This window comes from Bubalus bubalis, chromosome 4 (genome assembly GCF_019923935.1).
Source record: "Bubalus bubalis isolate 160015118507 breed Murrah chromosome 4, NDDB_SH_1, whole genome shotgun sequence".
NCBI classification, from domain to species: Eukaryota; Metazoa; Chordata; class Mammalia; order Artiodactyla; family Bovidae; genus Bubalus; species Bubalus bubalis.
The window spans coordinates 13653109-13680410 of NC_059160.1; the positions used below are offsets into that span (position 1 = coordinate 13653109).

Below are 27302 nucleotides of genomic sequence, written 5' to 3' on the forward strand. Positions count from 1 at the left end.
GTCTCCAGGCATCCACCCAGCTGGCAAAGCTGTAATAGCTGATTCTGTGGCTCTATGCCTCTTATTTTGTGGCCCTGGGCTCAGAGATTTCTTCTTTTTTTTTGAAGTCTTTTTTGAATTTGTTGCAATATTGCTTCTGTTTTATGTTTTGGTTTTTTGGCCAGGAGACATGTGGGATCTTAAGTCCCTGACCAGGGATTGAACCTGCACCCCTTGCATTGGAAGGCGAAGTCTTAAAACCACTGGACCACCAGGAAAATTCCGGGCCCAGAGCTTTCCAAGGAGATTTTGCTCTGGACTTTTTAGGGGGGAGAGTAGATTGGCTGCTGGGAGATCAGGGGTCAGGGTGAGAAATAAAGGCTTGGGGAGGAGAGAAGTTCCCACTAGGACTATAGCACAACAATATCCCACGACTTTGCCAGCACACAGCAGATGAGGAGGGGATAGCCAGGTTGCCAGGTTCCTCCAGGCACTCAGCTCCATTATTGGTCTGCAGCTCTGCTGAGCCGGGACTATCTCATGGAAAATCATTTTAATAACCGAGAGGAAATGGAATTAAGGATTCGGCTGCCGGCCGGCCAGGGCTGGGCCACTCGCATCCAGCAGGGTGTTAGCTCTGCTTTTGTTGTCGTCGTCGTTCAGTCGCTCAGTCATGTCCCCTTGGACTGCACACACCAGGCTTCCCTGTCCTTCACCATCTCCCAGAGTGCTCAAACTCACGTCCATTGAATTGATGATGCAATCCCATATTTATCGTCTCTGATAAGATCCCTATTCAGGCATCGTGCCCACAGCTTCCTAATGAGTGGCCTTTGGAGTGTTGGGCTTCTGCAGAAGGCGAGGGCAGCCTAGAGGGCAGCAGGGCTGGACAGGGGTCCGGGATCGGGGGAGGCCGGGAGAGATGACCATAGACGTGCTCACGTCCAAACAGCGATCTGGCCCAGACGTAAGGTCCTGGTTTGGATGAGCCCCAGCCGCGCTCTGGAGGAGGTCCTCACACTTCAATAGAAAGGAAGTAGTTCACAGAGGGTGTCACAGGAGAGACCCGTGAACTCCAAGGCACCAGGTAGCTGGGGGTTTTCTGCACCTCAGCTACCTGGGGCCAGGATCCTGTTTTTCTCTATCCTGAATCTTCTCAGCTGAGAGCAGCAGCAGCGGCTGATGGCTTTATGGCTGCAACATCCGTGTTCACAGAAAGGGCCGGAACATTCTTTGTCCCCACCATCAGGGGTAGGATAGTTGGGAAGGGAGCCAGGGATGAAATTGGAATGGGTGGAGTGTGTGGATTCGTGTGTGTGTGTGTGTGTGTGTGTGTGAATGTGTGTGTATGTGTGTGCCTATGCGTGTGCGAGAATGTGTGTATGTGTGTGAGTGTGTATACGTGTTTGTGTATATGTGTGTATATGTGTAAGAGTGTGAGTGTGTGAGACTGTGTGTATGTGCGTGTGTGTATGTGTCTATGTGTGTGTGAAAGTGCGTGTGTGTATGTGTATGAGTGTATATGAGTGTGTGTGTGTATGTTGTTTGTGTGTGTGTTTGTGTATGAGTGTGAGTATGTGTGTGAGAGAGAGACTGTGTGTGTGTTTATGAGTGTGTGTGTGTGTGTGTGTGTGTCTGCGTGTGCTGTAGACCCACAGACACAGGATGAAGGACTGTAGCACTTGAGCCCCCAGCCCCCCACGCCCCTAAGCGTAGGGCTCACCTACACTGACTGTCCAGGTCTGGTGATTAGAGGCTCTGCATTTCTGGGGAGGTCTCAGAACACTGTCAGGCAGCTGCTTCGCTAATGGCCTGCTGCGTGGACAGAGGAAACCTTTAAAATTCTCTGGAGGAATCCAGACGGAGGTGGAGGCAGGAAAGAATGTGGAAGATGGAGACAGGCAGATCTGAGACTAGTTCACACACAGGTAGGTTTTCCACTTTCTATTACTCCACACCACTGTTACTGTTGCTGATAATGGTAATATTAAACACATTTTAAAAAAGAACTTTTAACTTCTAATTAAATTAGAATTTCTTGTGAGGGACTTGGACAAGCACTGGTATTATTTTTTTCTTAGTACTTACCAACCAAGTATGTTGAAAGAAATAATCCACCAGTTATGACAGGGAAAGTAACAACATGAAACAAGAACTTTAAGATACTAGACAGATACCAAACAATAGCCTCCCCCGCCAAAGAAACACAGTGATACTGTTTTAAATATTATTTTTAAATTATTTTTTTAATGGCAAGCCAAATAAGCCAATTAAAAGAAGAATAAACAAAAATAAACAAATGGTAAAAATAAAAACAAATCCCTCAGGGATTCCATGGGCCTCTGAGACTAAAAATGTGGAGTTGGAAGCCTGGCCTTCCTGGTGCAGCTGGGGTGGAGCGGTGGATGGGCCATTTCCAGGAAAGCATCTCTTCAGATTCGACCACCGCAATCCCTGCAATCCTGGCCACCTGCCTGCAGGTGGAGGACCTCTTGCAGGGCCTCTTATCAAGCCTCAAAGAAATGATGTTCAGGGATTAGTAAACAGAATATGGCTTAAATTACGGCAGGAGAAAATTGGGTTAGCTCAACCAAAGTGGGCTGAAGCCCCAGAATTATCTGGGGAGGGGCTGGGGCCCCTGCTGTGACAGCATCCTGTGAGGGCTCATGGGGGGCTTATTGGGAGCTTGGGGGCTCTGAAGGCACCAGACAGTAAGGCTGGCTGTGATCCCCAGGGCAGCGGGCTGCAGGTTCCTTGTCTGTGACAGGCAGGACCTTGGTGAGTCCTGCTCTGGGGTCTGCCCGGCCAGGCAGGGAGTGAGCTGGGAGTGAGGGCAGCCCACTTGTGGGGTGCTCTCTCTTATCTCCTATGCACTGAGGAGGAAACCCAGACTCCTTGGGCACCCAGCCACTCTCAGGGTGCAGACTTCAGAGCCACTGAGCGAAGGGGAGGGATGGGAGATGGGCCTCATGAATGAAAACTGCTCTGGGAGGGGGCAGGAGAGGGGGGAAGGAAAGAAAGAGGACGGGGTGGGCACCGAGGAAGGAAAATGCAGCCTCATCTGCTTGTTTGTTTCTTGTGTTCAAGATGCTGACTTCTAGCATATTTTTAAATCCATCAGACATGAAAGGCTGGTTTAAATAGATCTGCAGCGTGAAGCTGGTGATTTCATTTGCCACAGCGGAGGGGCTGGCAGGATGCTGGCGAGGGCCCAGAGTCTCTCCCTATGCTGCTGAGGAAGCTGTAGGAACATGAATCGGTGGCGCTTTTAGGCAGGTGCTCTCCCCGCGGACTGAGGGAGGGGGACATGCACTGGGGGCGAGGGGAAGGTTGGCAGGAAACGAAACTGGAGAAATGAATTGGACCTACACTCTTCTGGTCCAGGGAAGCCTCCTGGTTTAACCCATCCTGACCCCTGTTGCACCTTAAAGTGAAAGTGAAAGCCGCTCAGTCGTGTGTGACTCTTTGCAACCTCATGGACTATACAGTCCATGGAATTCTCCAGGCCAGAATACTAGAGTGGGTAGCCTATCCCTTCTCCAGCAGATCTTCCCAACCCAGGAATCAAACCCAGGTCTCCCGCACTGCAGGTGGATTCTTTACCAACTGAGCTATCAGGGAAGCCTTTGTTACACGTTATCCTACAAACTTTCACTTCAATCTCAGCTCAAAAGAATCCCAGACCCTTGGGGTTGATGGGGGTGGAGGTATGAGCCTAGTAATTCAGGGTATCTAGTTTCTCACCTGCACTCCTAAGAGCAGATGTCAACATATCCTTGAATGCCTCTCGTGTTGGTGGGCTCACTACCTCACGAGGCAGCCTGTTCCTCTGCTGGACAGCAGTCACTGGGATAAACCCTGGGATGAGTCACAGCCCCATGCTCTGTGCTGACTGGTTCTAACCTGGTTCTCTGTGTATGATGCCGAAGTCAGCCCTTCACCTCTGAACACAGTTCTCAGCCCCTCCCCAACTCCATCCTTCTGTGCCAATTCCTAGTTTCCCTACCATAAAAGTACCCCATGAAAGTGGAAGTGTTAGTCACTCAGTCGTGTCTGACTCTTTGAGAATGCATGGACTGTAGCCCACCAGGCTCCTCTGTCCATGGGATTCTCCAGGCAAGAATACTGGAGTGGGTACTCATTCTCTTCTCCAGGAAATCTTCCCAATCCAGGGATTGAACCCAGGTCTCCTGCATTGCAGGCGGATTCTTTACCATCTGAGCCACCATTAAGGAACCTCAAAATTTACCCCATAAATCTCTGCAAAGCCAAAATATTTCTTGGTGCTAAATGAACATATTCCCTGCTGTAAGAATGCATATCTCCTGATGTGACGAAATTCCAGGAAAAACAAAAGACTTTGCCATTCATTTTTTCTGTCATTCAACAAACTCTGGCCCCTATTTTGGGGCCAGGCTATGCCTACTGTTGGGATTTGGGGTATGGGAGTCCCCTTATCCCAGGAGTATCTCCAGAGGGAGAAGTCAAACTCCTAAAAAGAAGGGTGTGCTCTGGTGGGCAAGGGCAATGAGCTGGCAGAGTGGGCTGGGGTGGGGTTGGCTCCAGGTCCTTGGGGGAAGGGAGCTGGGATCATTGTCATGGTGTTTTTACAACATACTAATATACAATCGAGGGTTTCTAGGTCTTTCCTCCCCTTGGGGCCCTGACACTCAAGGGCTGTCAGCAAGCTTCTTCCCTCTCCTGATCCCCCATCTCCTGACACAGCCTGAGACAAACATCGTGTGTCTTAGAGCCTTGGTGGTTGGCACTGGAGAGAACCAAGATTTCACCCATTCATGGAGCATAAACGTTTGTGAAAGACGTTGTTCAAAAAATGTATCACAGGAAAATATACATAGTGCACATTTACAGTTTTAACCATCTTCAAATGTACAATCCCGAAGCATCCACAGCAGTATGTGCAGCCATCCTTCCGTACCCTCCAAGGCCAGAACTTGGGCCTCATCGCAGAGTGCAAGTGTTTTATAAACCATGCTGGTGAAGATGGTTCTATCTGGAGTGTGGTATTAATATCTAAAATCTTAAATCCACCCATCCACCCAACCAGTGTCTGTTGCATGCCAGTTTATAATAAATACAAAAGGGACTGAGACCTGAGCCCTGCAGGCAGTGTGGAGGAGGGAGCCTGGAGTCTGGATTCCGCGCCCAGTCCACCATCCACGGAGGGCGGGAAGACACAGAGCATTCTGTTCTTAAACGGCATCTCTAGCTTGGAGATATGTAGGGTTTCCTTGTTCTATTTGCCCAGAGACACAGGAAATGCTCTTACCTGAGACCCCAGCTTCTCCCAGTTACCCAGGCATGTGAGATTTCTCTCTTTCCTATTGTGTTTTGTTCTGATCTCTTCACGAGAGACAGAGGTAATAACTAACATTTGTCTGGAACTTTTTGGTTGACTAAGCACTGTCCCCAAGAGTTCTCTTTTGACCCGTCCATGCCCGGTGAGTGTAGCTGGGCAGAGAGAACTCTTTTACAGCCTGGTAAGCTGGGGCTCAGAGCAGCAAGTGGGTCCAGAATCTGCCCACGGCCACACACACATCTGCAGGTCCGCACTCTGCACAGGTCTTTAGAGAAAGTGTTTGGGAGGGGACCGTCTGGGTGAAGGTGGCTGGTTCCACACAAGGAAAGAAAAAGGCCAGCAGGGAAGCACCTTTTAATGCTCAGAGGCACGAAGCCCAAGTCAAATTGAGCTGTCGAGCTGCCTGTGGGTCATGGATGACTGCCAGCGGGAGCCGGGGCAGCTCAGGGCAATGAGATGGACGCTCTGATGGGCTGCACAGAGATTGAAAGGCAATCAGACCTCGGCAGCTGAACGCTCCTGGACACTTTGTTTTAAAGCTGGAAGCAGCTCCTCATTGGAACCAGCAGGCACACCCATGGGTCTACCAGGCCACAAGGGTCCAGGTGACCAGCCGAGTGACCCACCAGGTGCTTGTGATGCTCTGCTCTCAGCTGGGTCTTTAGGCAAACGCTGTTGGCCAGTGTACCCAACATGAGGCCACAGAGATGGATGTTTGTGCCCTTACTCTGTATAAATAAACACCACACAGTAATTTTACAGAGCAGCCTGGCAACCCTTGGCCAAATGTTGCACCAGCAGCCCCATCTTCTGCCCTTGACCTTATGCTACATGTGCTCATCAAACCCCAGTTCCATGGTCACATGATCCAAACTCATTACGAGTCCCCTTGAGTACCACACTTTAATTCTTTTCAAGTCAAAAAAGATTCCATTCTCTCTGTCCATGTTCTTTGGGCATTTTTGATTAGCAGTGCAGAGTTTTTATGTGTATTATTTATTGCTATAGGTCAGGTGGATCCAGTCATAATTCATTATAACAGTACAGGCCTCATGGGTCCTGGGAGTCCTTATACTTTGGGAAGTGGACTTTCCTGGTGCTGTGACAAGAACCTGCAAAGACCACTTCTGAATCAGAGCCAAAGCCCTGATGAAGTCCAGCCCCTTGAGGGGGTCAGTCCTTGAACCTGACGCAGTCCTGCCCATGGATGATAAGCAGCCCAGCCTATTCCAACGCTGCCCAGTTTCCACATTGACTTCAGGTCCTCTGCTGAGCACCATATGGCTTCCCAAACCCCATCACTTCCAGGAGGTTCTTCCTATGTAGGGCACTTAGATTAAGTGGCTGCCCTGCACTGTGTGAAGGGTGGAGTTATAATGTTCTTTGTTATTGCCACGGCTGAGGATCAGTATGTCTATTAATAGAAACATTAATAGGAAGTGGGGAGGTTTAGAAAGCTCCCATATCCTGCCAACATCACAGTTTCCTCCCCACCAACACACACCTCACAATGAGGAGGGAGGGAATAGCTCATAACTATGGATTTTGGCTGAGTTGGTTGGAATTTGAAGAGCTGCTTTCTGTCCCCCAGACTATGGGAAGACAACATGGCAGGACACCTAGGGCCTGTCAGCAACAGGCCACTTACGTCTTGGGTTTTGTATGCTTATGTACTATGATTTCATGATTTGGAAGTAATTAAACTAATTCTTAAATAAGCTTCTGATTTGCAATCTTCCCACACCTGTCCTTTGGGAGTGAAGCTTTGTGGAATGTCTGGATTCCTGGAAGGAAGGGGACAACTATCTGAGGACCCCTGGTCTCTCTTCACTTCCCCAAGGAACTGGACATTTCCTTGAGCATTCTCAGATCCAAACAGCTTCTGATGTTAAGATCCTCCTCCAATCCAGAAGAGAAGAAAGACCCTGTGCAGGAGGTTCAGGGTGGGGCTAAGGGATGAGGCCAGAGTCCTGGTTATGCTGGGTGAAGTGCAGGAAGGCAGCAGGAGCTGGCAAGCAGAGCTCAACCTGTGCACAGGGCAGATGGCTACCACTTCGAGGTCTTTGAAACTGTCAATCAGCTATCTAAAACATGTTCAAAGACCTACAGGAAGTCATGTCTAAATAACTGAAGGGAAGCATGAGAATAATATCTCACCAAATAGAGAATATCAATAAAAGACATAAATTATAAAAAAAGAAGCAAACAGAAATTGTGGAGTTGATGAGGACAATAATAAAATTCACTAAAAGTACAGTGAAAAATTCACGAGAGGGTCCTGATAGCATATCTGAGCAGGCAGAAGAAAGAATTAGTGGGCTTGAAGACAAGGCAATTGAGATTATCCGGTCCTAGGAACACAACTTTAAAAAAATAAAGAAAAATGAACAGAGCCTCAGAAACCTGTGAGATACCATAAAGCATGCCAATATATGTATAACAGGGCCCTAGAAGGAAGGAAGGGGGTAGAGGGGCAGAAAGACTATTTAAAGAAATAATAACCAAAAACTCCCCAAATTTGCTGAAAGCCATTAATTTATACATTCAAGAAACTCAGCCAACTACAAAAAGGATAAACTCAAAGGGGTCTATTGCTAGACCCATAAGAAGCAAACTATTGAAAGACAAAGAGCTTTGAAAGCAGTGTTCTCACTGCTTTCTAGAAGCAACTCATCACATACAAATGATCCTTAATAAGATGAACAGCTGGCTTCTCATCAGAAACCATGGTGGCCAGAAACATGGGGATGGTAAAGTCCAAGTACTGACGGGGAAGAAACACTGTCAATCAAAGGTTCTATATCTGGTCAAACTATCTTTTAAAAGTGAAGGATAAATTAGACATTTCTGGATAAACAAAATTGAGAGTGTGTCTCTAGCAGACTTGCCCTACAAAAACTACTACAGAAGTAAAGGACACTAAATAGCAACTTCAATCAACATGAAAAAGTAATGAGCACTGGTAAAAGTAATTACATAAGTAAAGATGATATAAACATATTTTTCATTTGTAACTCCTTTTTTCTGATTTAAAAGGCAACTGCATAAAACAATAAATAAAAATCTATGTTGATGGGCATAAAATGTATAAAGATGTCATTTATAATAATAACAACAAAAAGGAGGGTGGAATGGAATTATGCAGGAATAAATTTTTTATACTATTGGAATTAAGTCATTATTAATCCAAACTGTAACAAATTGAGATATTAATGGTGACCCTCAGGGCAACCACCAAGAAAACAAATAAATTACACATTGTAAATAAAATTACAAGAGAATTACAGTTGTACACTAGAAAATAACTAACACAAAAGAAAGCAGTAGTGGAGGAATATAGGAACAAAAAAGACACGTGAAATACAGAAACAGCAAGATGGCTGACATAAATCATACTTTACCCATCACATTAAATATAAACAGATTAAACTCTCCAATTAAAAGGCAGAGATTGGAAGAGAAGAAAACATGACTCCATCTACATGCTGTCTATGAGAGACCCACTTTAGGTTCAAGGACACAAATAGGATGAAGGTAGAAGGACAGAGAAGATATGCCATTCAGGAGCTGTATCAACCAAAAGGGCCCAAGTGGCCACACTAACATCAGACAAAACAGTCTCTAGGGCAAAAATTGTGACTAAAGACAAAGAAGCACATTTTATGATGATAGAGGGTCAAACCATCAGGAAGACAAAACAATTATAAACATACAGGAACTTAGAGCCCAAAAGTACATGAAGCAAACTGATCTTTAGGAGAATAGGAGAAGCAGCGCTGTCTTAAATATTTGACCCCATAAACCATTATGGTGCTTAATAGTCTACTAGGGATTTATTCCTTTGGGTTAAAGTATGCGTTTCTTAGAGTTCTTTGTGAAAATACAGATACAGCCCTGAACACCACTGGCATGAACACCTTAGCTGAAACTGTTTTAAGATCCTTTGGAGTAGGGCCTGCTAGTGACAGAAACAAAGGGTTGAGCCGTCTATGATGGAGGATACAGGTGTGGCCTGGAGCAGACCTGGGCGAGGGGAGGCTGGAGGGGCGTCCAAGATTGGGCAGAGGTATGAACACTAGGGAAAGAGCAGTACAGGGCAGAGGAGAGGCAGGAGAGAGCCAGGAGGAACAGAAAAGACCCCAAAGGGGAAATGAGTGCTGGACAAGGAGCAAAGCCAGGGTGTTGGTTTGGTGCTGGAGTTCGTGGCCAGAGGCAGCAGCAGACCCGGGAGAGGCCCAAGCAGTCAGAATGGGAGCGGCCAGTGTGGGGCCAGAGATGGTGAGAAGCGCAGGGCAACCCTGGGTAGGCACTGGGAGCACAGGGCATGCCTGGGTAAGCACTGGGAGCACCACGGCAGGGAGGGAAGGTGGCGGGATGCGGTCTGAGTGGAAAACCAGGAAGCCCCCAGGACAAAGATGGGCAGAGCCAGGAGGTCACACCAGACACAAGCTCAGAGTCGAGCAAAGAACTGGACAAGCAGAAGCAAAAACAAGGAGGTGTCTGGGAGGCGCCCAGTGACGGGAAGACGCTTAGTGTTGGCTGGTGCTGAATCTGAAACCGAAGCGAGGCAAACGTTCTGGGCAGAAACTCGAGCTTGACAATGACAGTAGCCCCTACCTGTCAGCACCTAAGTGTTCCAGGCACGTCACACGTGCTGCCTCCCACGGTACCCAAAGCATTCCTAGAGGTCCATGCGGAAACCTCCTGTCCACAGACACATAGGAAACCTGCTTCAGTGACTTGCTCAGAGCTGTTCCTGCCGCAAGGGGCTAGAGCTGGGAGGCTTTGCTGCCACCCTGTGCTAGGCTCTGGGCCGGGCTGGTGCCCAGCAGTGTTGCTTTAAAGGAATAGCGGGGAAGGGGCAACTGAGATCCGGGGGCACAGAAGTTCTCAGAGTCTCTACAAAGTCCCCGTACATCATGTTTTCTCAGGTGGGCGTGGAGAAGGGAGCCACAGAGGCCTGACCACCTTCCTGCCCCTCTCTCTGCCTGGATCCTTGAGGACTGGTGAGGATTCACCCCATGGGCTGAAAGGCCAGGCACTAGGGTTATCCCACCCTACTCGAAACCCAAGCTAGGGATGAGGGGCTGCGGATAAAGGCACACACACAGACACACAGTCACATACAGAGACTGCTGGTGACCATCTCACTAGTGAGACACTGGCAGTCCCCTCTCTTAGGGAAAGGGCCTCCTGTGAGTCCCCCACACTGGGGCTGGGGGCCAGAGCCCATCAGATGATGAACACAAGCCCTCTGAGCAGGAAGAGCCCCCCAAAGCCCTAATGTTACTGATGCCACAGAGGGAGCAGGACTGCTCAAGATCCTGGGTCCCTCCTGGCACTCAGTGCTGGCTCTTGTCACCCACCCTCCGGGGGCTCCCAGGTGCCTACAAAGGTGGACGAGAGAGAAAGCCTCAACAAAGGAAGCTGGCGCTTGCCTGTGGCCTGTGGTCTCTGACCCTCTGGCAGATCTGGGCAGGAGGCCATAGGCACACCCTTGGGAGCTCTTGGCCAGTGACTGCCCCCTACCCTGCCCAGCTGGCTGTGTGCAGCTTTCTTGAATCATCTTCTTGGTGGCTTGCAGACTCTTTCTGTCCCCTCCCTTCCTGCATGCCCCAACGGCATGTGGACATCACCCACTTTCCTATGTGGGGCCGGGGTCTAGCCCTAGAATGGTCAGCGGCAGTGATGTTTATGATCTTTGCTTCCAAGTTTCCCGTCAGGGTGAGAGTGCCCTTGCCAGCCTCAGATGCTAGTCAGTGATGCTGGAGCATGCCAAGGGGTGGGACCTCAGAACCCAGCGGACCGGACCACACACCAGCCCAGATCAGTGTCCTTCGTCCAAGTGCCCTGTTCAGGGGCTGTCACAGGGGTGCCAAAGCTGGCAGCTACCCTTTGCTCACTGCTCAGAACCCCCCAAATGTCAACATCACAGCCACACTTGAAAAAAATATAGCTTTCTAGAAAAGTAAAATAAAATGAAGTCAGTAAGTACAGACCCGATGTTGGGCCTCCTGCCTGCCTGTCAATCTACCCCAATAATCATCAGGTACAATTCTTGAAGAGCTATTTTGAGAAACATTCAGAAAATGGCTTTTACATGGCTCTATGTACCTTACTGATACCCTCAGACACGGTCGCTCTGTTTAGCAGCAGCTGGTTTTGTTGCCCAGGTTTTCTTTTCATCTCCTCGCCGAAGTTAAGCAGTTGGTCAGCCCACTCCCTGACCCCAGCGTACATTTATCACCCACAGTCCACCCTGTGGAGTCGGGGGAGCAGGTGGGCGGTGGGGAAGAAGGCTGTGGCTTTTGTAAGGCGCAGCGCCCAAGAACCCACAGGGATAAACACAGAGGCCAGGCGGCTGCTGAGAAAGGAGGGGCCCTGAAGCTGGGGAAGGAGCAGGTCCCCTGGGCGTGAGGGTGGAACAGGAAGCAGGTATCTCAGTTTGATGGACTCAGCACCCACCGGCACCTCAAGGCCAATGAGGCACATGCCAAGGGTGTCCACTGGCATCCAGAGAACAGGCTCTGAGGCTGGACCGATCGCCCAGCATTGCCCGGTCCCGTGTCTTTGACCTACAGGAAGCTGCCAGTCTGCCCTGCACAGTTGCCATGGCAACCTCAGTGCCAGGCTCCTAAGGGCAGGGTGGGGAGAAGGGAGGTGGAGAAGGCACGGGGTGGCTTTTCTGGAAAAGCCCATCTGTCCGTTCCCCCAGGAAACCAAGCTGGGGGAGAAGGAAGGATGGAAGCGACACCTGGGTCCAGACAGAGAAGAGAGGGAGAGACCCCGAGACACCCAGAGAGCAGCTCTCCTTGGGGCTGTGCTTTTCTTCCACAGTGGAGAGGGGCCCATCGCCGATGGAGACTAAGGTCCAGTGGGTCTTGGCGGGGGCATCTGTGCAGGAGCCCGTGTGCAGGAGGCAGGGCGGCCCCGTGGCCTCAGGTCCCGGCGGGAGCCCTGCGAGGCCCGTATCAGCCGCAGCAGGCTTTCTTCTTGGCAGGGCGGTCAACCTGAATGGTTTCTTCCCTCACTGTGTCTTCTTGCTCCTTGAGGATCCTGGGGGAGGGGAAGGTGGAGGGTCAGCAGCAGAGGAGCTGCTGGGACGGACCCAGCCTCCCAAGAGCATGGACAGTGTTCCAAGTCTCCCCTGGGCCAGGCACAGGTGCACAACTGTGATTTGTAAAGCTAGAGTTGTAATCAGTATGGATCTTTCACAACACCTCCTCCAGGCAGCCTCCCCTGATGCTCTGGATAATGTAAGTGCCCCTGGTAGCACTTGGGTCCTTCCTCTGTTACAGTCCCATCACTGCTTCTCAGCAGAGAGTGAGACGCTGATGACAGAGATTGTATCCTTTGTCTCTGTGTCTCTGAAGCTTATCATAGTACCCAGCACCCAGCAGAGGCTCAAACATTATATTTATTGGTCATTAATTTTATGGAGTGGAGAAGGAAATGGCAATCCACTCCAGTACTATTGCCTGGAAAATCCCATGGTCAGAGGAACCTGGTAGGCTACAGTCCATGGGGTTGCAAAGAGTTGGACACGACTGAGTGAGGGCTTCCCATGTGGCCAGAGCTCCAGATTAACTATGAGAGGTGAAGGATCAAAAATAGTGTCAGGGATCTTATCCCTGCTTTATATTCTCCAAGAACTTTCACCAGAAGCATCTCTACCGATTTTCACATAAGAGCAGAGAAGGTAGGATGGATGTTCCCATGTTGGAGGCAAAACCCTGGCAGGCAGGGCAACTTGCCCTGGGAATCAGTGGCAGAGAAAAGCCTAGAGTTTTCCCCATAAATCTCTAGGTCTTTCATATCTCCACAATGTCTCCAGTGCACCAAATAAGTTGTTCTGTGCTCTTAATTATTTAAAAAAATATATATATATCTTTTAGATGCTCCAGAATGAATACTCAGCATGACATAAGCACTAATCAGTGTCTGCTGGGTGGGTTGATGGATGGGGATGGGTGGATGGACAAATGGATGGCTGGATGGAGGGAGGGAGGGATGGATGGATGGATGGACAAATGGATGGATGGATGGAGGGATGGATGGATGGGTGGATGAGGGGTGGATGGACAGATGGATGGATGGATGGAGAGATGAAGAGATGAATGGATGGATGGATGGGTTGATGGATGGGTGGGTGGATGGATGGAGGGAGGGAGGGATGGATGGATGGACAGATGGATAGGGGGTAGAGGGATGAAGAGATGGATGGGTGGTGGGTGGATGGATGGCTGGATGGAGGATGGAGTGAGGGATGAAGGGATGGACAGAGCAATGGATGGATGCCTAGACAGATGAATGAGTGAATGCCCAAGGATTGAGACTGGGGCCTGTGTGGTCCTGTTTCCTTAGCCTTGGTGTAGGTAGAGGCGTACAGCACCAGTCCTTTGAGCGCTGTCTTCTAGGGTACCTCTGTGTCCCCCATCGCAGCCCCTCTCCTTGGCTCCCCTCCCCCTCCCACAGGAGTCCACAGTATAAGCCAGCTGGCTGCCAACTAATCCTTGGTAAAACATTAGGCAGCATTGAAGAGCCTCTGATCTGACCTTTCCCAAAGCATTTGCATTTAAAAAGAGGATCTCTGGGAAATGGCAGGCAGCCTTTAAGACTCTGAAGACAAAGACTGCGGTGGGAGCTGGGGGGAGCGATGGGGGCGGGTGACAGGCAAGGAGGCTCTCTTTTTGTCATGGTGTTTCAGAGGTCTGTTTCTGACCCTGGGGTCCCACACAAAGGCCTAGGGCTCCAGCCCCTCTACCCAGATGGCTCAGACAGACAGAGGGGGTTTAGGCACACAGAGACACCAGCTGAGTAGCATCTCATTACCTGGCCAGATGGAGCACAGGCTCTTCCGTGTTGTGACCAGAATAGGCGCTGCATTCGTAGAAGATCAGGTCATGTTCCTGGAATCAGAAGACAGAGGGCATGAAGAAGAGTTGTGGGGAGGGGGTGGGATGGAGGGAGCCTTGGGTGGGGGGAGAATGCCCGTCTACACCTGCCACACCTTCACTTCCTCGCGAGCCCTCCTTACTCTGTACCAGGCTGAGTTCTGTCCCTCGGGCTCTCTGACGGATGCAGGTTCCGGAACCATCTCCCAGGGGAGCCATAAGAACTATAAAACAACACAACCTACGCTGCTGCCTTAGTGCTTCACGCTTTCTGGAATTGCTGTCTGGGGTGTATGGGCTCCTTTTTCTTCTCACACCAGCCTGCAATGCAGGCCAAGACTCAGACAGAGGCCAGGGTGGGCGACATCCTTCCTGCTTTACAGGCAGGGAAACTGAGGCGTGAGAGGGTACAAATGGTGGGTGAGCCTGTTCAGGTCTCTGTCAGGCTCCCAGCAGCTCGCTTTCCCTGGCACACGGGCACAGTTATTAATAATTCACATACCAGCTAACACTCCGGCTGCCCCTGCTGTTGGCCCTGGGGTACAGGACCCTGGGGCCACAGGACAACTGTCCGTCACCTCACCAGGCAGAGGGTGGACTGTAAGTGTGGGGACAGGGGGTTTGGCCAAGGCTCATTCTATTCCATTTATCATTCCCATTAACAGGCTTCCTGCTTTGTAACGACAATGCTAATGGCATCTGGCAGGAGCCCTGGAGGCCGACACCCTGGGGGACAGGCAGCTGGGTGCAGATGCGTCCATAGCCGCAGATCAGGAGGCCCCAAGAATGCTGGCCCAGCTCCATCCTCTGCCTTCGCCTGGTCTGGTCCCTGCACACCTCTGTCCTGACTCCCCTTCAGTCCATGGAAGGATGAAGGCTCCATGGTGGGGGTGGAGGCAACACATAGACCTGGAACTGGAAGGCACAATTTGCCCCTTAGCTTCAAGTCCCGACCCCACCACTGAGGACGGGTGATGACTGAACAGAGCACTTAACTTCTCCCAGCCTTCTCTTTTTTGCACTTATAGAAAGAAATAAAGAAAAATAAAATGGAATGATAAAAACACAGATCTGCAGTTCCTTAATCAAAATCCTTGGATCCAGGTGTATTTTGGAATCCAGAATTTTTAAGTTTTAGAACGATAATAGTGTTAGTTGCTTGGTCGTTAGAGCGCATCATCTGTGAAGGCGACCAAGTCAAGAAACATGGATGGATGGAACTCAAGGATCGGCTGGGGGACTGAAATAAGGAACCTCCTCCTAGCGGACTCTGTGACCCTATGGACTGTAACCTCTGTCCATGGCATTCTCCAGGCAAGAATACTGCAGTGAGTTGCCATTCCTTTCTCCAGGAGATCTTCCAGATCCAGGGATGAAACCTGGGTCTCCTGCATTACAGGCAGATTCTTTACCATCTGAGCCACCAGGAAAGCCCAGAAATAAGGACAAGAAAGATAATACTTGTCCATAATATATATTACATAATAGCCTCTGTGGATATACAACAGTACCCTATAATCAAATATAATATTTCCTAGTGAAGCATTTGAATATTCATTCAAAGTGAAGTAAACAAAAACCATAAAAAGCCCCAATTGCAGTCCTGGTCAGCTTCTTCTGACAAATGGAATGCAAAAAAACCTTTGTGTTTGGAGTTTTTTGAACCTGGAATTGCGGATGTAGCCCAGGGACATGCAGCTTCCCGCTGACCACACAGCTGCCGGACCGTTCTCCTCCTGCTCCCGTGAATCTCACCCCTGTGCCTGCCTGCCCAGCCCCAGGGGCCGTAAGTCCCTGTCTCGAGCAAGCACACCAAGATTTATGGACTCCTGGTGCTGCAGAGCACTAGCTCCACAGACGCACGGTTCCTAGAATCTGCTCCAAGGGAAAGCAGGCTGCCAGGAGCGAGCGTGGTTTGTGTTGCTGCCTGATTTCCTTCAAGCCACATTGGTCCTCTGCTTGGGCGAGGGGGCTGGTGCTTATTTTAATGGTCGGCTTTGCAGGGCCTGCCCTGAGTTTGTCTGGAGTCTGCAGCTTGGAGGCTCAGTCTTGGTGGGAAAGAGGAATGCTCTAACTGGAAGAACACTCTCCAAGGAAGAGCACATGGCCTGGCGGGGAGTGAGCGCGTCGTCTGTGAAGGCGACCAAGTCAAGAAACATGGATGGATGGAACTCAAGGATCGGCTGGGGGACTGAAATAAGGAACCTCCTCCTAGCGGATGGTTTGGGCTTCCCCGATGGCTTTGTAGGTAAAAAATCTGCCTGTGTCTCCTGCATCGCAGGCGGATTCGGGAGACGCAGGCAGACTGGGGTTCGATCCCTGGGTCGGGAAGATCTCCTGGAGGAGGAAATGGCAACTCATTCCAGTGTTCTTGCCTGGAGAATCCCATGGACAGAGGAGCCTGGTGGCTACAGTCCACAGGGTCATGAGTCGGACACGGCTGAATGCGTGCACAGCTGCAGCCTCTGAAGATTCATAATTCTGAGTTTTAAGGAAGAGGATTTGGGAAATGCCCCACACCCAAGGCAAGTCTGTCTTGCAACCTTGGTTCTCTGCAGAAAGTTCCACATGCACAGCAGCTGGACTGCCCCCCGATGCCAGGACACCATCCGGCCCCCTTGCTTCCTTCCCAGGGGCCACCCCAAGAAGGATCCCAGCCCAGCTCTGGGCACATGCATGACCCCCCTGGGGTCCCTCCCTGTCCAGAGAGATGGGATGCTCGCCCCTCACCTTGGCCAGCTGCTCCCCCAGGCCTCGCGGCACTTCCCGCTCTTTCTCATTGTCAATTTTGTTGGCCAGCAGAAGAACAGGAATGCGGTCTCCCACAGCTTCCTGTGGAAAAGATAATCCCCAACTGAGAGATACATCTTTAAGGAGAACCTGGAAGGGCAGGTGAGAACACTGGCTGCAAAGACTCAAACTGGCTTGCAAACTCTCTGCTGCCACAGAGGTTGGGTGATAAGACAGTCAGCCCAGAGCGGAGAGCGGACCTCAGTCTCTCAGAGCCTTAGTTTGCCGGGCTTCTGTGAGTGCCTGAGGCTGCCTCTGATGCCTCCCAGTCCTCTGTGCAGGGACACCCCACCTCCAGCCTGCTCCTTGGGTCCTAGCTGGAGCAGAACGAGGGCACAGCTGATGCTGATAAAATAAGGGTCTGTACACAGCCCCCACGGGCATTCCCAAGTGACCAGATTTGGTCGACATGACCGAATGAGCAAGGAGTTACTGTGATGGGCTTAGGAGGTGGTCCAGGGACTATGCTGCCAGCAGTGGCACCTCCGGGGACCTTGAACTTGGCGCATTGCTCCTCTAAGGATGGGTCTGGGTCCAATTCATGGTCCTGGGCCCACAGTGCCCAATACTTGGCTGTCGTGTGCTTCCCTGGAGGTCACTCCACGGGGATCCCTGTCCTGGGTACCCTGGCTCTGAAGAAGTCCCAATCAGGAAGAATGGGGGCTGGAGCACCCACAGTTCATGGGCCAGAATAACAGGTTAATTCGAGGGCTCAACCCTACTTACTCCTCCAGCAGCTGTGATGTATCAGCTGGGGACTTGCACCCCAGGATCCCTGCACTCCAGGGTCTCTGCACACTGGGGTCCCTCCACTCTAGGGTCCCTGCATCCCAGGTTCCCTACACTCCTAAGCTCTTTGCACCCCAGGTCCCTGCACCCTGGGATCCCTGCAGTCCAGGGTCCTTGCTCCCCAGGGTTCTTACACCCCAGGTTCACTGCACCCGAGAGTTCTTGCACCCCAAGGGCCCAAAACACACAGAGACTGAGTCAATGTGGTAATGTTCACATTCACTCAGGTTGTTATTTTTGTTTTGTGAGATATTTAATTAGGGGCTTTTGATCATAATTTGGTAACAACTAGTTATTCACTGCAGCTCTGTGTTTCACAAAGTAGAGAGAGCCGTGGGATTCCAGAAGTCAGCCAGTGGTTACAGCGCCACCAGCAGCCCAGCTGCCTTACCCTAGACCCGGTCAAGCAAACGTCCACGGTCCCTCCGACAGGACTCCTACAGAAGTTTAAATGTCATCACATTTGAAATGAAGCCTCCCTGTTTCCTCAGTGTACACATTCCTTTTTATTGAAGTTCAGTAGTGAAAAAATTCTCATTGATTAAATGAGAACGTTAGAGCTCAGCGAATCCAAAATAACATCCAGTAAAGTCAGTGTTATGAAGACCCATCCTTTAGTATATGGATCACCTTTCTCAAATCTTTGGCTCTAAGTTCTTATTTCCAATGACCTCTACTACTTTGCTGCTGCTGCTGCTAAGTCGCTTCAGTCGTGTCCAATTCTGTGTGACCCCATAGTCGGCAGCCCACCAGGCTCCCCCGTCTCTGGGATTCTCCAGGCAAGAACACTGGAGTGGGGTGCCATTTCCTTCTCCAATGCATGAAAGTGAAAAGTGAAAGGGAAGTCGCTCAGTCGTGTCCAACTCTTCGCGACCCTATGGACTGCAGCCCACCAGGCTCCTCTGTCCACAGGATTTTCCAGGCAAGAGTACTGGAGCGGGGTGCCATTTCTTTCTCCAGTGGAGCTTCCCCACCCAGGGACTGAACCCGGGTCTCCTGCATTGGCAGGCGGGTTCTTTACCACTGAGCCACCTGAGAAGCTCCTCTGCTATCCACTGTCTCATTAACCAGAACTCTCTGAAGGCAGTATTTCTGCATATCCATGGTGGGACGAATGATGACTCGAGGCACTCCAGGATCTTACAGTGTCCTCTGAGACATCAGAAGTAGGTTGACTTGTGCACATGTTGGTGCGTGTGCTGGGCGGGCTCTGCCATATTCCAGGTATCTGTGTGTAAGAAATACTCATGGCTGCATGCAGGGTCCACCAGACTCCCTCTTAACCAGACTTCAGGGACCAGGGACGCCCCCCAGTCTCACCTGTTTTGTGCCACAGAAACTCTTGCAAACAGTTTTTCACAGAGAAGGAACAAAAGAGGAAGAAGCAGGAAAATGAGCCAAAAGCCTTGTTGTTTGGAGCACATGTGAGAGATATTTGTAGATGGATGTGTGAGAAATGACCTAAGGCTGGCGGGATTTCTCGATGTGGAAACTCTGTGAAAATAAGAGCATCAGACTTGAAATTGCAGGGTGGGATTCTAGCCTGGAGTCTGATATTGTTACTGGAAATGGCTGGTTTTTCTCCCTGGGTCCTGAATGACCAAACGGGATGAGGTAGGAACAGGCAGCCTAGCACCTGTACCATGAGCAGCAGAGCTGCCCCTGAAAAAGGAGAGTGGCCTTCTTTCCTAAAATGATTCCTGGCTGAAAAATAAAAATAAAGATGAAAGAGTTTAGAAGGAGCAGAAGAAAAAAAAAAGCTCAGGCCCCAGCTGAAGTGGTGGTTTCTGCTCTTTGCAGTGCTCTCCTCCTACACAAACTCTCTGGCCCCTCACTTTTCCTCCGTGGGCCCTGTGATGTAGGAGAACTAGGCCTATCTCCAAAGATGCGGCAAAAAAAAAGTCAGAACATATGTAAGGCCACGGCCCATGCTACCCATCATGGGCAGCCAGGTGTCCTCACTCCGCCCTAGATCCGTCTCCAACATGGGAGGAGCCGGGGCTGGGCTGGGGTCTCATGGCCCTCTCTGACTTGAACCTCAACACTTGAGCCCTCTGCCTACACTTTACATCATTCACCTACCTAACTAGCTGTCGGCCTGTCTGTCCACTGCTTGAACAAAGATGCTGTTAATGACCCATCAGATGAAGTGATACTTCCTTTTGAAAGTCCGAGGAGCACCTCCTTCAGTGCCTAAGTCTGCAGGCACTCAATGTCTGTGGATGTTTCTATAGATGTTGGTAAGGTCACATGGGGCTTCCCTAGCAGCTCAGACGGTAAAGAATCTGCCTGCAATGCAGGAGATGCAGGTTTGATCCCTGGGTCGGGAAGATCCCCTGCAGGAGGGCATGGCAACCCACTCCAGTATTGTTGCCTGGTGTATTCTGTGGACAGGGGAGCCTGGTGAGTTGCAATCCATGGGGTCGCAAAGAGTCAGATACAACTGAGTGACTGTCAATTTCACTTTCACAAAGTCACGAGGGCACCCCAGGTTGGAAGGAAGGAGTGGCCATCTGGGCACAGTGTCTGGGCAGCCCTCCAGGCCCTGTCCAGCTCTGCTGCAGCTCTCATGGGACCTGCCCAGCTCCCTCCTCTCTCCCCTCTCTACTCCCTGAGCTGGGAGGTGGGTTTCAGTGTTGGCGTCTTTCCTCCCACTGTCCTCAGAAGCCTCTTTCCACCTTCCACCATTCAGTTACTTTTCTCTAAACTTGAACTTCTCGGAAGACAGACTTGTTGAAATTCAAATATTCTCCATCTCTGACTTTAACTTACAGGAACTGTCAACTTGGAGCAAGCTTAGGACATGCAGCTATTGCATTTGGTTGGTAGCTGTGTGTGTGTGTGTAAGAGAGAGAGAGACAGTGTGTGTGTGTGTGTATGTGTGTTAATATCTATTTGCTGGGAGGCAAGAAAAAGTACTTAGCCAGGCGAGTGCTGTATTTCTCCAGAGGCAGGAAAAAAAATCTTAACACATTAAAGCACGCAGTTATGCTAAGAACAAAAAAATGACTGCAAAATTATATCTTGGGGGTTTCCATATTTATCCAACCCCCCCACCCTGAAGATGAGTCAAAACAAGATTTATTTGTGTAGTTCATTCTAAACTGCCAGCACTTTGAGCTCAACTTGGAACATGGAGGAAAAAAATCAAGCTGCTATTTTTTGCCAAGTGCTATACATTGTCACCGGCGACAAAGATCACAGAGTGAGAGTCAGCCAGTCGTCCAGGAACGGAGCGGAGACCTGCAGAGCTGTTCTGCTTTGAGGTGGGAGCCGGAAGGGCCGGAAAGAGATGAACGTCTGTTTCTCAGAAGCAGGTGTACCCAGGGCCGTGTGATGAGGGAGGAGCAGACCTTAGATTTCATCCCTGGCTGTGCCACCTGACCAGCTGCGGATCCTCTGACAAGTCACTTCTCTCTGCATCTCAGGATTTCTCAGTTATAAGGCAAACAGCCTACGTGACATTAATCTCCATGGTTTTATTCCAGCTCAGATTCAGTGGTCTTGCTGGTTCATGACTTAGTTCAGATGCTACTTCCTTGACATACAGGCTTAACGGGACAGAGTTCTGGGGGTGACAGAAAGATCCAAACAAGAAGTTAGTATGCCAAGACTCTGGGCACTGGGGACCAGCAATCTGGATTCAGAAGAAATATCAGCCTATCTGGCTTGTGTTGTTGTTTTCAGTCACTAAGTCATGTCCGACTCTTTGTAGCACCATGGACTGTAGCCTGCCAGGCTTCTCTGTCCATGGGATTCTCCAGGCAAGAATACTGGAGTGAGTTGCCATGCCCTCCTCTAGGGGATTTTTTCCACCCAGGGATTGAACCCACATCTCCTGTATTGGCAGGCGGGTTCTTTACCACTGAGCCACCAGGGAAGCCCCACTGGGCTTGTTGTTGGGTCACTAAGTTGTGTCCGACTCTTTGCGACCCATGAACTGCAGCACACCAAGCTTCCCTGTTCACGATCTCCCGGAGCTTGCTCAAACTCATATCCATTCAGTTGGTGATGCCATCCAACCATCTCATCCTCTGTTGCCCCCTTCTCCTCCTGCCCTCAATCTTTCCCAGCACTGGGGTCTTTTCAAATTAGTCGGCTCTTCACATCAGGTGGCAAAACTATTGGAGCTTCAGCTTCAGCATGAGTCCTTCCAGTCAATGTTGAGCGTTGATTAGGATTGACTGGTGTGATCTTATTACTCAAGAGTTTTCATTGGGCCTGTACCAAATCCTATTTTCTTGACCTGATTCATGGACAAAGTTTTCAGACGTCTAGGGTGCCTCACAGTCTAAAAACAGGGCCCTTAGATCCCGTCCAGGTTCTCCTCTAGACTGGACTGGTTAAAGGAGTCCCACGCAGCAGAGATTAGGGTCAGATGGGTCGGGGACGCTGAGGTGGCAGGAAGGTCTAAGGGCTGCGATTTCCCGTAGGTGCACAGGAAAGGTAAGACGGCGGGAGGATCCTCAGAGTGTGTCTGGGTCCAGCTTTGGCCTCTTCTGCAGGAGGCCTGCGGGCCAGTAAAGGTGGAAGGGGTCTGGGGGGTGGCCAGAACACCTCATAAGGTGGGGCAGAGGCCCCTTTTCTTCACCCAAGGCATTTGGGTGGGTGAAGATCCTTCCAGCCCAGCTCCTTCCTCTGGGCTGGAAGGATCCCTGGGGTCCTCTAGTCCATATGCTCCATCCTGGCCCCCCCAGACAGTCAAGGGCCAGCCCCAGTAGAACGTGAGGGCCAGAGCATCCCATCCAGTCCTTCACTGAGTGACTGGCCCACATTGTAGAGCCAGGCGGTGGTTGAGTTGAGACGGTGACAAGGTCCAAGTGGAGTTCAGGGAACTGCACTCCTCCCCAGCGGCTGTTCCCACCCCAGGCAACCTCGTCCAGGAGCCAGGCTTTGCCGTGTATAATCTCAGCCCTTTCCTCTGGTACAGCTTTCAGGTTGAGGGGGGATGGGGTGCTGGGAACAGCTGGCCACCATTCACTTAACAATAAGGCTTCCGAACCCAAAGGCTGTTATTAAAGCTCCCGCTCCACCCTCCCTGCTCCGGGCAGGGGGTGCGGGCTGGCGGAGTGCCATGGAAGTTGGAGGTGCGCCACCAACATCAATGCTGCTTATGCTCAGTCCCTCTCCCATCCGAGTAGGTGTCAAGTTTTCACCCGTCACCTGACGTCTCTGGTGGCTGGTTGCCAAGGCAGAACAACTTAGCTTTTCAAGAACCTTGAGATCAATTGCATTTCCAATGCCACCGTTCCACGTCCTCAACACACCCCCGCCACCTGACACAGGCTCTGGCACCTGCCCATGAAATCCAGGGCCACCAAACTGGGCCCTCCAGACTGCCTGGGACATGCTGAGCACACAGGTCACGCCCCTCAAATTCTTGCTGAAGGAGCACAAACGTCTTTGAAAAGGATTTAGAATCTTGCTTCTCAAAGTGGGGTCCCTGGCCCAGCAGCACTGGCTAGTTAGAACTTGCTAGAAATGCAGAATCTGGGGCCCCAGCCCACACCTGCTGACCCAGGATCCGTATTTTAACCCTGTCTCCAGGAGACTATTTATGCATATTAGAGTTTGAGGAGCCACTGGTTTAGGCTGGAAACCATGGCGGCTGAGGATCAAAAGCACCTGGGGGAACTTTGCTTTTCTTGTTGTTCAGATTCCAGGTTCTGGATCATTCTCTTTGGGAGAAAAGGCCCTGGTGTCTGTTTTGGTTGAAAGCTCCGTAAGTAATCTTCACGTTCGTTCAGGTTTAGAATCACCTTTTCAAGTTTACCTGTACCTTCTGCTCAAAGCTAAAGCAGGAGAATGGAAACCACAAATTACACAGAGAAGGCCCGTCCACACATGGGTAATTCTGAGTTAGCCACAGATGGATCTGCCATTTCAGCTTTGCTTCCGTGGGGGGCTCTGTTGGGGGGCACACAGGTGATGCTATCCAGCCCTACCCCGGGCAGGAACAGGCTAATCACACAGTGCTCCACCCAGCTTTGTGCAGAATGACTGAACTCAGCCTTCAAGCTGCGACGATGTTGTTGTCGTTCAGTCACTAAGTCGTGTCTGACTCTCTGCGACCCCATGGACTACAGCATGCCAGTCTCCTCTGTCCTTCACTATCTCCTGGAGTTTGCTCAGATTCATGTCCATTGAGTTGGTGATGCTATCCAACTGTCTCATCACCTGCTGCCTCCTTCTCCTTTTGTCGTCAATCTTTCCCAGCATCAGCCCCTCTGACATTTCTTTACCTCCACCACCACCTCCAAATTCAATCTGATGTGCCACTTCCTGGCTAAATCCCAGGCTTTCTGCAAAACAGGGGCCTTAGAAACCCTAGCTCTTACTAATGCAGAGAGCACACTTCTGTAAATTTCTCTCCATCCTTCCTTGCTAATTTCAGACTACCTGCATTGCCTGTTCCCAGAACTCGCTCTGTAACTGCAAGGAATTGGTGCCAGGACCTCTGAGGGCACCAAAACCCATGGGTGCTCAAGTCCCTTACTTAAAAAGGTGTAGTACAGTCAGCCCCCTGCCCGGAATCTGAAAGTCCCACATCCTCCAGTTTGGTGTGTGCAGAAACCCCACTGTGTGTTTATCAAAATTTTGGTGTGGGGTGCAATTAAACGTCTGTGGCTGGGGAAAGAATGGGTGACTTTGAAAAGGTCCTGACCTCAATTTCTTCATTTGAGAACCAGATGGCTATATTACATCTGTGGTTTTCAAAGGGAAACCCTCTTGCCTAACAAAATCATAGTCAAGACTCAATGCACAAAACTGAAAGACAGGGAATTCCCTGGCGGTCCAGTGGTTCAGACTGAATTTCAAATGTAGGAGACACAGGTTCAATCCCTGTTCAGGGAACTAAGATCCTTCATGCTATGTGGCATGGCCAAAAACTAAAATAAAAATAAATAAAGCAATCAAAAGACAAAAATTTAACAATATAGAAGGACTCTGAGGTGGGGGGTAGAGGGTCCAGACTTGTGACCACCACCCTTCCCTGACCATCTCTGGCCATGGGAAAGGTCAGCCTGATTGCCAGGCTCCAAGGAGGAAAGTTTGAAAACCACCAGGATAGGTAAGCCCTAAAATCTCTCCTGGTGCTTTACCTCTGTGAGGAAGATAAAATCTGCTGATGCCATCAAAAATCAGGTTGTAAATCACAAATTTTAAAGAGGATGCACTTCTATATCACCCCACCATCTGCCTCTACCATCAGCTCTGTGTAGGGCCACTCGCTACATTTCAAAACATACATTTTCTCTATCGTGTTTTAGACACAATCATTTTGAAAAATAATTTGTATCAGGCAAACTTCTGAGAAACCCTGGAATCTCACTTCCATCCCTGTTCCTCATTTTCCTTGGTGATGCCAAAGCAGCAGAAGAACAGGAGAGAAAGCAGTGCCCCATCCAAGTCCAAACTCCAAAAGGAACACATTTTGGGTTCGAGGCAGTATGGGTCTCAGGGCTGAGACATAACGAAATGAACAACGCCAGTATCCTGCCTGCACGGAGACACAGCATCCACACTTGTGTCCAACATCTGTTAAGCACAGAGGAGCCTCTGCCAAGCCCTGGTCACAAAGGCAAAGATGCGTGGAGGGCGGCAGGGGTTGGGGCTGGCAACTCCTTCCTGGACAGCAGTGGACAGTCTGATGAGCAGGTTAAGAGCTGAGCAAGGCCTGTGGGCTTGAAGACATGGTCGAGCATGAGCTCCACGAAGAGAGGAAAACTGTCCCTTTCATCCACTCCTGGAGCCCCCAGGCCCCAGAATAATGCCTGTTAGAGCTCAGAACAAATAAACAAAGCATGGGTCCTGCTGGTGAAAGGAGTGGGACCTCCTATTGGTCTGTATGTGAAAGGACTGGGGTGGGCCGGGCTGTAAAAGAAAACAAGTGACTTGGCACAAGCCCTTGGCCTTGGGACGTCTGCATTCAGGTGGCTGAGGACAGCTTGAGGTGGTCGGGAGCACCAAGGGCCCCACAGAGCAGCATGTTGGAAGGACAACACGGGAAAGCAGAGTCTTAGAGAGAATCCAGAATTCAAGGAGGAGTCCCATCTCTCGAGGGCCCTGCCCAGGGTGACTTGGGACAGCCTGGGACCCTCACATTGCAGATGAGCCTCCCTTTGTGTGAAGGGCTGTGATGAGACCACCAAAAACTGAGCAGACCCGACGCCCCCTGGAGCTGGAAAAATGCAGGCGGTGGGAAGAGGCCCTGATGACTCTATTTAAACATCCTGGAAAATCGTGCACCCCCGACACTTGGCACTCCCTCCCCCACTCCTAATCCCACTTTTCACAGTCTCAAGGTCCGCATTACTGGCTTCATCTGTATTTTTCCTGGGTTCCTCTCCCAGCCCCCCCCCCCCCACAAGGGCAGAGTCTGATCACACCTCTCGGGTTCACCTATGGGTCCCCAGTAACCAGCCTGATGCCGGGCACTTGGGTGGACAGACGCACGGACGCCTGAACCGGTTTGTTCTGGGAAAAGGTGGGGTCTGAGTCAGGTGTCCCGAGAGGGCTCAGGAGGAGGGCCCTCCCGGGAGGCCAGCCACTCACCTCCACGCTGCTCAGCCACTGCCGCACGTCCAGGAAGGACTGTCTGGCTGTGAGGTCGTACATGACCACGACGCCGTCCGCTTTTCGGAAGAACTGCTGGGTGATGCAGCGATACCTGCGCGAAGCTCCTGGTCAGGTGTGCGGCCTCCTCGGCCGCCAGACCCCGCCCCCGCGGGGAGAGGGCAGGCGGGGTTACCCCTGGCCCGGGGCGGGGGTGGATCCTCACCTCTCCTGCCCCGCCGTGTCCCACAGCTGCACGGCCACCCGCGAGTCGTCCACTCGCACCGTCTTCACGCGGTAATCGATGCCTGTGGGTGGAGCCGAGCATCACGCCCAATCCAGAAGACACGCCCCCACCCGTCAGCCCCAGGGACGGCCCTCCCCGCTACAGCTCCTGACGGGTGATGTGGGCGTGGACTGAGCACTGGGCAAGGAGCCTGGGGACCTGGGCTCTGGTCCTGTCTCAGCCACTGACCAGCTGTGGGACCTCGATCCAACCACTGAACCTCTCTGAACCGCAGGCCCCTCACCGCAGTGTCCCTCTTTAGGGATCAGATGAGCTCATATATGGAAAAGCAATCTACTAAGGGGAAAAATTATCATTCATGAATTGATTCCCTCATTGTCAAGACGAGGAGACAGAAAGACTGTCCTCAGATTCCTCCCTCCCCCGCTCCCTTTCTCCTTTTCTTCTTTTCCCCTGAAATCCTTTTCAAATTTTCTATAATAAAATTCAGATATCCTTGAGGGGATGGATCACATGTTCAGACTCCCATGAGTGATACAAAGATAGGTGAAGGGAGGGGGAAGCATAAAGAGGGGAGTGCTTGACAGTGGCGGGGGCGCGGGTGGCTGGGGCAGAGAGAATAAGGGGCTGGGAGGGAATCAGAGGCAACATTCCCCCTAGAGTTGGGTCCAGAGTTCCTAATCCCAGCCACCAGTGAAAGTGTTAGTCACTCAGTTGTGTCTGACTC

The 27302-nt window shown here is 50.8% G+C and overlaps 1 protein-coding gene across 6 annotated transcripts in view; it reads right to left on the minus strand.

Annotated features, from left to right (window-relative positions):
- Positions 1 to 7673: 7673 nt before the first annotated feature.
- The window catches only part of CRACR2A (calcium release activated channel regulator 2A), a 154233-nt gene continuing 134604 nt past the window's right edge, over positions 7674 to 27302 (minus strand). For 4 of the 6 annotated variants that reach the window (XM_006069009.4, XM_006069012.4, XM_006069008.4 and 1 more), the window contains 5 exons: positions 26555 to 26636; positions 26329 to 26443; positions 16924 to 17025; positions 14132 to 14208; positions 7674 to 12355 (listed from right to left, as the gene is read on the minus strand). In XM_006069009.4, coding sequence (XP_006069071.1) covers positions 12271 to 12355; positions 14132 to 14208; positions 16924 to 17025; positions 26329 to 26443; positions 26555 to 26636 — 461 coding nt within the window. In that variant the 3' untranslated portion in view covers positions 7674 to 12270. Of the gene's footprint in view, positions 12356 to 14131; positions 14209 to 16923; positions 17026 to 20196; positions 21341 to 26328; positions 26444 to 26554; positions 26637 to 27302 lie in introns of those variants that run through there. The other 2 variants (XM_025283044.3, XM_006069011.4) reach the window with 2 other exon arrangements.